The 9,525-nt window shown below is 43.0% G+C and overlaps 1 protein-coding gene across 1 annotated transcript; it reads left to right on the top strand.

Moving 5' to 3' along the window:
- The first annotated feature begins 2,038 nt into the window (after nt 1–2,038).
- Nucleotides 2,039–2,992, top strand: LOC123347866 (olfactory receptor 6B1-like). Its single transcript, XM_044985055.1, has one exon. It carries the CDS (start codon nt 2,039–2,041, stop codon nt 2,990–2,992), a length of 954 nt encoding a protein of 317 aa, XP_044840990.1.
- Nucleotides 2,993–9,525: the final 6,533 nt, after the last annotated feature.

The following is a 9,525-nucleotide window of genomic DNA, read 5'->3' as shown; positions in this document are numbered from 1 at the left end:
CCACAGTATGTCAACATTTTTATGGCTGACTTAGAACAACGCTTCCTCAGCTCTTGTCCCCTAACATCCCTGCTCTACTTGTGCTATATTGATGACATCTTCATCATCTGGAGCCATGGAAAAGAAGCCCTTGAGGAATTCCACCATGATTTCAACAATTTCCACCCCACCATCAACCTCAGCATGGACCAGTCCACACAAGAGATCCACTTCCTGGACATTACAGTGCTAATAAGTGATGGTCACATGAACACCGCCCTATACTGGAAACCTACTGACCCCTATACTTACCTACATGCCTCCAGCTTTCATCCAGACCACACCACATGATCCATTGTCTACAGCCAAGCTCTCTGATACAATCGCATTTGCTCCAACCCTTCAGACAGAGACAAACACCTACAAGATCTCTATCAAGCGTTCTTAGAACTACAATACCCACCTGCTGAAGTGAAGAAACAGATTGACAGAGCCCCAAAAAACCCCACATTTGTAAGTTGCACTTTCAGGTCAAAGAGATTGCACTACAGTACTTGTATGAGGTTAATTGAAAAATACTATTTCTTTTGTTTATCATGTTTACAGTGCAAATATTTGTAATAAAAATAATATACACTTTGATTTCAGTTACAATACAGAATACAATATATATGAAAATTTAGAAAAGCATCCAAAATATTTCAATCGGTATTCGATTGTTTAACAGTACGATTAAAACTGGGATTAATCGCAATTAATTTTTTAATTGTTTTTAATTTTTTTGAGTTAATCACATGAGTTAACTGCAATTAATTGACAGCCACACTATTGATTAATATGAGCAGACTGCTGCAATATGGAGATGTGAGTCTCTGCCTAGCAGAGAGAATGATCATATCATTAATGCAACTTTTTCAATTTAATGCAGCTCAAATCAGTGATAAAATAAAATAATTTGTCTCAGAAATTGCAAAACAGAAAAATCTGAGTGGTATTTATATAAATTACAGATATACAGTAACCTCCCCTGGAAGTCTCCTTTAAAATCTCTGCACCTGCATGTTCTAAAAGGGTTAAAAAAAAAGTGAGACATTATGGACTCAATTTCAAGAGGCCTCATTTGGAGTACTGTGTCCAGTTTTGGGCCCCACACTACAAGAAGGATGTGGATAAATTGGAGAGAGTCCAGCGGAGAGCAACAAAAATGATTAGGGGGCTGGAGCACATGACTTATGAGGAGAGGCTGAGGGAACTGAGATTGTTTAGCCTGCAGAAGAGAAGAATGAGGGGGGATTTGATAGCTGCTTTCAACTACCTGAAAGGGGGTTCCAAAGAGGATGGATCTAGACTGTTCTCAGTGGTAGAAGATGACAGAACAAGGAGTAATGGTCTCAAGTTGCAGAGGGGTGGGGTTTAGGCTGGACATTAGGAAAAACTTTTTCACTAGTAGGGTGATGAAGAACTGGAATGGGTTACCTAGAGAGGTGGTGGAATCTCCTTCCTTAGACGTTTTTAAGGTCAGGCTTGACAAAGCCCTGGCTGGGATGCTTTAGTTGGGTTTGGTCCTGCTTTGAGCAGGGGGTTGGACTAGATGACCTCCTGAGGTCCCTTTCAACCCTGAGATTCTATGATTCTCTGTCCATAATATTTTTAAATACGTGACTCCCCGGCAAATTCCAACAGCACTGAAAATTCAAAGCTCTCTGACACTTAATGATATCTGTTTTCTTTTGTTTTTCTTGAATAAACCATTCTATAGATATTCCCATTTTTTTCCTGGCTAATCACTATTCACTGATGCAACAGCATGTATGGCTTTGCTATCACTCCATCATCATTCACCTTCAGCAACATCCTCCAAATGAATGAAAGGGCATCCAACTCTGACATGGCTGAATGGAATATGAGAAAAGAAACTGTGAAATGTGGAGGCTTATTTTCCTCTGCCTAAATAAGAAAAATATTGTCTCTGGACCAGAGAATTGTTGAATGACTAGCAAGAGTGTTTTACGATTATTATTTATTTTTCTTCTCCCAAATTTTCCTCTAGAGAAATCACATGGAAAATGTAGAGTGGAGAAATGAAACGACCATCAGAGAATTCATCCTATTGGGATTTGGAGATCTCCAGGGACTGCAGACTCCTCTCTTCCTGCTGTTCCTAGTGATCTACATTGTGACCATGGCTGGGAACATTCTCATTGTGGCCCTAGTTGTGACTGATCGGCAGCTTCACACCCCCATGTACTTCTTTCTGGGGAACTTGTCCTGCCTGGAGACCTGCTACACCTCCACCATCCTGCCCAGGATGCTGGCCAGTTTCCTGACTGGGGACAGAGCCATTTCCTTTAGCGGCTGCATCACACAACTGTCCTTCTTTGTATTCATGGTGACTGCCGAGTGTTTACTCTTATTACTCATGTCTTATGACCGCTACTTAGCAATATGCAATCCCTTGCATTATGCAGCACTTATGAGCAGGAGGGTTTGCATCCAGATATTGTCTGGCTCTTGGATAATTGCCTTCTCTTGCAGCACTGTGATAACTTTTATGATGGTCGGGTTAACATTCTGTGGTCCGAACAAAATTGACCATTTCTTTTGTGATTTCTCCCCGATGCTCAAACTCTCCTGCAGCGACACCAGCCTGATTGAACTGGTGGATCTAATCCTGTCATTTGCAATTATACTTCCTACCCTCCTGTTAACCCTGACATCCTATGTTTGCATCATCGCCACCATTCTGAGAATCCCGTCCACCACTGGGAGGCAAAAGGCCTTTTCCACCTGCTCCTCTCACCTCATTGTAGTTGCTACTTTCTATGGGTCACTCATTATTATTTACATGGCACCAAAAGCCGGCACTGCAGGAGACCTGCGCAAAGTGTTCTCTGTCTTCTACACAGTCCTGACACCCTTGTTCAATCCTCTCATCTACAGCCTGAGAAACAAGGAGGTCAAAGAGGCCTTGAAGAAAGCTGGAGGCAAATTGGCTGCTTTGATAAGGGGCTGAATGAAATTCCTGTGGTCTCTCTTTTAGACTGAGTTGATCCCCATTTTGTCCCTTGACTCGCTGAAGAAAATGGCATCACGTGTGGACTGGGTGTGGATGGTAGAATATCTCCCCTACTGAAGTTAAAATCAATTGAGGATACTTCCATTTGCCCCTACTCTTTCACCACATCCAACAAAAATTTCTTGTCCTTATTTTCAAAGCCAGAATTGCCACCCCCTTTTCCTGTCCAACCTATCCTCACAAGGCCAGCTCCCACCTTCCCTTTGCCAATGATGAAACCCTGGATCTCTCAGTTCTCTGCTTCTTCAACCAGAACCTCAACAAGAACTTGAACTGATATGGACGTTGGCCACCTAACTGTCATTAATTCCTATAAAAATCTTAGCAAGAATTGTTTGATAGTCCCTCTTTTGTTTTTCTACAACACTGCTAAATTTAACAGTAATCTTGCTCCTTTGCCACTAACTTCCTGTGGAATATAGAGTCCTGAAGACTCTTACGGTACATCTTCACTGCACGCTTCTTTTGGTGGTGTGTAGAGCATATACATGGGTAGTCCCCACTCCCAGCATATGTATAAATAGTGATGTAGACAGAGACACACTGCTTAGGTGAATAAAGACATGCCTGTATAGGCTCGATATTTATGTGAGTACAGACCCTATATGACTTTCTACACACCCAAGCTGTGGCCTCTTGCCCACACTGCTATTTTTAGCAGTGTAGTCAGGGATGGCTCTAGGCACCGGCATCCCAAGCATGCACTTGGGGCGGCACTTCTGAAGGGGCGGCACCTTTGCTTCGGCAGTGGTACTCCAGCTTTTTTTTTTTCCGCTTGGGATGGCAAAAAACCAAGAGCCGGCCATGAGTGTAGTGTCACTCTTCCTTCCTGATGCAGGGGCCTCTCCCCTCTGCAGGAAAAGACTACAGCAGTGGGGAAACAGTCCATCAGCTTTCCACTGCCAGAGCCTTTCACTGACCCATGTAGCTTGTGCAGCAATGTGGACACAGCGTGGTTTCTATTTCCTTGACACTAGTGTGTAGTATAGACATAGGAGGACAAGATGTCCGAATTTTATAGGGACAGACCTGATATTTTGGGATTTTCTTTTATAGGCAGCTATTACCCCCCACACTCTGTCCCGACTTTTCATGTTTGCTATCTGCTCACCCTATGGAGACATAGCCTCAGTTCAGCCCTGTGGAGCTTAGAGCCTCTTTAGCACTCATGATTCCCATTATCCAAACAGTGTTTTTCAAGTTGGTTTGGATGTCCCCTGAGATTCTTGGAAAATTGAAGTTCACTTGTATTTGCGTGACCATCGTTCAGTTTCAGGTACACTCTGCACTTTTCCATCTATCACAGCTTTGAGGTAGTGTCCCTAGGAATGTGCTGTTACGCCAATATCCCACATCCAAGCACGCATGGGGTACTGAATGGACTTAAGGCAGACATTGGTAGCATCATTGGTAGGTTCACACCTCAGGGATGGTCATAAACACAAGACACTACTATAAATAAACTCTATTCTTTCCACATGGAAGAACATGAGCGGACATCTACAGGAAGTTGTACCGCATCCCTGGTACTTTGGGAAACTGCTCTGTCTGCGAGTAGAATTGGCTGGGAATTTTCCATCAAAATGATTTTTTCATGGGATACGCAGTTTCTGCAAAATTCAAATTTTCCATGGTGTCAGAGGGTCCCCACAGCAAACCAGTCACTGTGTTTCAATAAGCCGATGTCTGTGGTCTACACCGTGCCAACTTCTGTGGAGAACCCCATCGGATACAGCCTGAGAAACAAGGAGGTCAGGGTGGATCTGAGAAGACTTTTTGAGTAGGAGTTTCTAGTGGTTTATGGGCCTTTTTCTGGCCTTGTGCCCAGGGATGAATTTCCCTCTTTGTGAGTTGTAAAGGGAGTAGCCATTTGGAGTTGGAAGGACTGTTTGCAGACCCTGAGCCAGATGGTCAGTTTGTTTAAAAACCCAGAGCTCCACTGACTTCCCTGGAGCTAAACAGCTGATGAAGTGGCCCAATGTTTTTTCCAGGAGTCAACCAGTCTGCCCAATCTGCGACGCAAGAAACAATCCACTATTCTTAACTAATTGTCCTGTTGGGCACATCAGCTATACTCCAGAGTGACTCCAGGAAAGTCAGCAGAGTGGCTCTTGATTTGCAGAAATGTGTGTGTGCATATGCAAGGAGAATCACACCCTCTCAATCCAAATAAGCAGGCAGCACTGCTCATGTCTTTACCATATTCCTGAGTCTTAGGGATTTCCTTAGCTCCCTGAGATGTCTCTGGTATCTTCCACTTCCCGAATCTCTCCATTTACAATGTTCTGTATCTCAGCGCATGGAAAATGGCTGATATAAGAGTAACAAAAATCTATCTTTTGTAAGTACCTGTGTGACCCTATCACAATCGTATCTTAGTGTCCCACAGACATTAATGTATTTGTCCTCACAACACTTTTGTGATGTAAGAAAGTGTTATGATTCCCATTGTCCCAATGGGGAAACTGAGGCAGAGAGCGAGAGAAAGACAGACTATCCCAAATTCACACAGCCTATATAAAAGCAGCCACTTGAATTAGAGAGTAGAGACATTATTTTACTTCTCTATTTGGTGCTGGTGTGACCACTGCTGGAATATCTAGTGCTGGTGTCCACAGTTAAATTGGAGAGGGTTCAAAGAAGAGCCACAAGAATTATTAAAGGATTAGAAAACCTGCCTTATAGTGATAAACTCTCAGAGCTCAATCTACTCAGCTTAACAAGGAGAAGGTTAAAGAGTGACTTAATTACAGTCTATAAGTACCTACCTGAGGAACCAATATTTGAAAATAGGCTCTTCAATCTAGCAGAGAAAAATATAACACAATCCAATGGCTGGAACTTGACGCTACATATTGCGCTGCTTTGCCTAGCTTACCTCACAATAAAACTGCAGTGTCTTGTCTTCACGGTGTTTTTATTTCACAGTAGCTCACACACATTAGTTACCTCTCGGCATAATAAATCCATGTCCACAAGAAGCTCTCACGCCAACATAGCACTGTCCACATCGGCGCTTAGTCCAGTGTAACTTACATCACTCGCGGCGGGGGGGGTTGCTTATTCGCACGCCTGAGGGATGTAAGTTGTACCGAAGTAAGTGGTTGTGTAGACCTAGCCTAAGGGAGAATGGTGGCACCAGTATACTTGGCTGGACTACATCTCCCATGGTGCATGGTGCAATTCAAACCACCGGATCCACTTTGCATTGTGGGAGATGTAGTCCTCCAGAGAACTCAGCCCATAGGCAACAAAGGGAGCTTGAACTACATAAGTCAATGTGCTAGGGAAATGGTGTTTTTTATTTTTAAATTATTTGAAATAAAACATTGTGGACAATTAAAATAAAAAAATTACAATTTGAGTGGACCTGCCCACCCAACATTTTTTAAAATTATTTTCCTGATAGAAAATGTTTTTTTTAATTGGCAAAATTTGAAATTTTCCCGTGTGTCACAGGGCGGTCACACCTGTAGTGCCCTCCAGCAGCAGGCCATGGCAGAACAGCTGCACCTGCCTCAGTTTCCCTCCTTTATAGTCCCCATTGACTCCACAACAGGCTCTCTTGCTTAAATATTACCTCTCCTTGGGGGTGGTTTAATACCAAAACATTGTTCAAATGCTCCCCCACAAAAAATCCGGAACATAAATCCATTTCTGAAAGTGAGTGCATATAGTTCTTAAAAACCCTGCTCTTTAGGGGGTGCCAATTGACACATCCCCAAATACAGGACATTCCCTTGATTGTCCCCACCGCTGTCTGCATGATCCTGCTCCTCCCCCCATGACCTCACACGTGCAGTGGACGCAAGATGGTGCCACATGGAGGGCATCATGTTGCAGATCTTGCTGCTCCGTCCCGCACTGGCGGTGCGTGTGAAGTCACACCGATGGGGCAGAGTGGCGGGCTTTGCAAAGTTACCTCTTGCATCTGTGATACCAGGCAAAACCACATGTGGTTTTATATCTTTACCGGAGGGGGGACAAAGCAGGGCAGTCCAGCTTAAAACTGGGCAAAAGGTAAGCCCCTTGGCTGCCATCCAGACATCAGCCTGCTCCAGCTCTCTTGGTCGGGCAGCTCTCTCTGCTGCTGCTCCTGCCTTTAATCCTCTCCACCCTCTGGCCCCGACTCTCTGGCTGGAGAACGCCAGGCGGCAAAACCTTCTTGCTGCTCTTCAGCATTTCTCCTAGGAAAAACTACAGCTTCCTTCAGGGTCACCTGGGACGTGGGGATGGCTGAGAATTTAATCTTTTGTGTTCACATGACAAACCTCTTTACATCAAACAGACAAACAGAGAGCATGTAATATCCTTGAATTATCTCATATCAAAGCCTATCAGAGGAACAAAAGAGGCAAGTATTATTTATTGGATGTGGTGAAAGAGTAGGAGCAAATGGAGGTATCCTCAATTCATTTTAACTTCAGTAGGGGAAATATTCTACTACCCACACCCAGTCCAAACGTGATGCCATTTTCTTCAGCAAGTCAAGGGACTGGATAATGTTCTACTCAGCCTAAAAGAGAGACCGTACAAATTTCATTCACCTCCTTATGAAAGCAGTCAGTTTGCCTCCAGCTTTCTTCAAAGCCTCTTTGACCTCCTTGTTTCTCAGGCTGTAGATGAGAGGATTGACCAAGGGTGTCAGGATAGTATAGAAGACAGAGAATACTTTGTGCAGGTCTCCTGCAGTGCCAGCAGTTGGTATCATGTAACTAACGATGAGAGAGCCATAGAAAGTAGCAACTACAATGAGGTGGGAGGAACAGGTGGTGAAAGCCTTGTGCCTCTCGGTGGTGGAGGGGATTCTCAGGATGGTGGCAATGATACAAACATAGCACATCAGGGTTAACAGGAATGTAGGAAGTATAATTGCAAAACACAGTAAAAAATTCACCTGTTCAATCAGGCTGGTGTCACTGCAGGAGAGATTGAGCATCGGGGCAAAATCACAAAAGAAATGGTCAATATTGTTGGGGCCACAGAATGTTAACCCGTCCATCAAAATAGTTATCACGATACTAGTAAAGAAGGCCATTATCCAAGAGCCAGACACTAGCTGTATGCGAACCCAGCTTCTCATAAGTGCGACATAATGCAAGGGATTGCATATTGCTAAGTAGCGGTCATAAGACATGACTAATAGGAGGAAACATTCAGCAGTCACCATGAATACAAAGAAGTACAGTTGTGTGATGCAGCCACTATATGAAATGGTTCTGTCCCCAGTCAGGAGACCGGCCAGCATTCTGGGCAGTATGGTGGAGGCATAGCAGGTCTCCAAGCAGGACAAGTTCCCCAGGAAGAAGTACATAGGTGTGTGAAGGTGCCGATTAGTTACAACCAGCACAAGAGTAAGGATGTTTTCAGCCATGGTTGCAATATAGATCACTAGGAAGAGCAAGAAAAGAGGAGTCTGCAGTTCTGGGAGATTCCCGAATCCCAATAGGATGAATTCTGTGATGAACGTTTGATTGCTCCGCTTTACATTTTCCATGAGTTTTCTCTAGTGGAAAAGAGGGAAAAGAGAAATAATAATAATAATAATCATTAATTGCTTTTAAAAAACCCTGCTAGTCATTTGACTATTCTCTGGTACAGAGAAAATATATTTCTTATTTAGGCAGAGGTAAATATGCATCCACGGTTCACATTATCTTTTCTCTTCTTCCATTCAGCTGTGTCAGAGTTGGATGCTCTTTCATTCATCTGCAGGATGTTGCTGAAGGTCAATGATGATGGAGTGATAGCAAAACCATACATGCAGATTAGTTTAAGCAGGCTAGGCACCTAAACACACATAAAAGTCAAAGGGAGTTAGGTGTCTAATCTTCTCCCGTGCTTTTGAAAATCCCTCAAGATGCGTTTCTGCATCTTCAGGTGACTAAATAACCCCAAGGGAAACATTTTTAGTTTGTGATTTTTGATTGAAGTTTGACATTTTCCACTGAAAACTTTGATCCAGATAAAAAAGTGTTATTTTCATAGAATTTTACATGGGGGGGAAAACATTTTCTGACCAACTCTAGATTTTATTTATGTTTCTTGTTCTGAGTTTCTTCATATGATTTGCAATCTCAGCTAAGACATAGTAAATGACAGAGAAGATTAACACCCCTTTGGTTAATAGGAAGCATAAATCTTACCTGCAAAGCTGCAGTCCTGCTAGACTGATGCTGTGACATCTTTCCTTAGCCTTATCATTTTCTAACTGCCTAAAATTTCTCTCAGAACTTTTCACATACTTTCTTTCTCTTAATAAAGTGAACTAAGACAATTTGTAGGATAGCATCGACTCATTTTAGTAGCATTTGTAAAGGGAGTAATGCATCCTTTTATATTTATATCCTTCATGTCATCTTCCTTTGAGGCAGCTACTGCAGGATATTTTAGTTAAAGTGATGGGGGACTTAATTAAGAGAACATGTAATTTGTTGGTAATTTTAACTCTCAAGGCAATCAAACTTCTA

The sequence above is a fragment of the Mauremys mutica genome, chromosome 13 (assembly GCF_020497125.1).
Source record: "Mauremys mutica isolate MM-2020 ecotype Southern chromosome 13, ASM2049712v1, whole genome shotgun sequence".
NCBI lineage: Eukaryota > Metazoa > Chordata > Testudines > Geoemydidae > Mauremys > Mauremys mutica.
This window is presented reverse-complemented; position numbering and strand designations above follow the sequence as displayed.

Coding starts and splice junctions, on each gene's coding strand:
- LOC123347866 (XM_044985055.1), top strand. CDS start 2,039: ATGGAAAATGTAGAGTGGAGAAATGAAACGACCATCAGAGAATTCATC.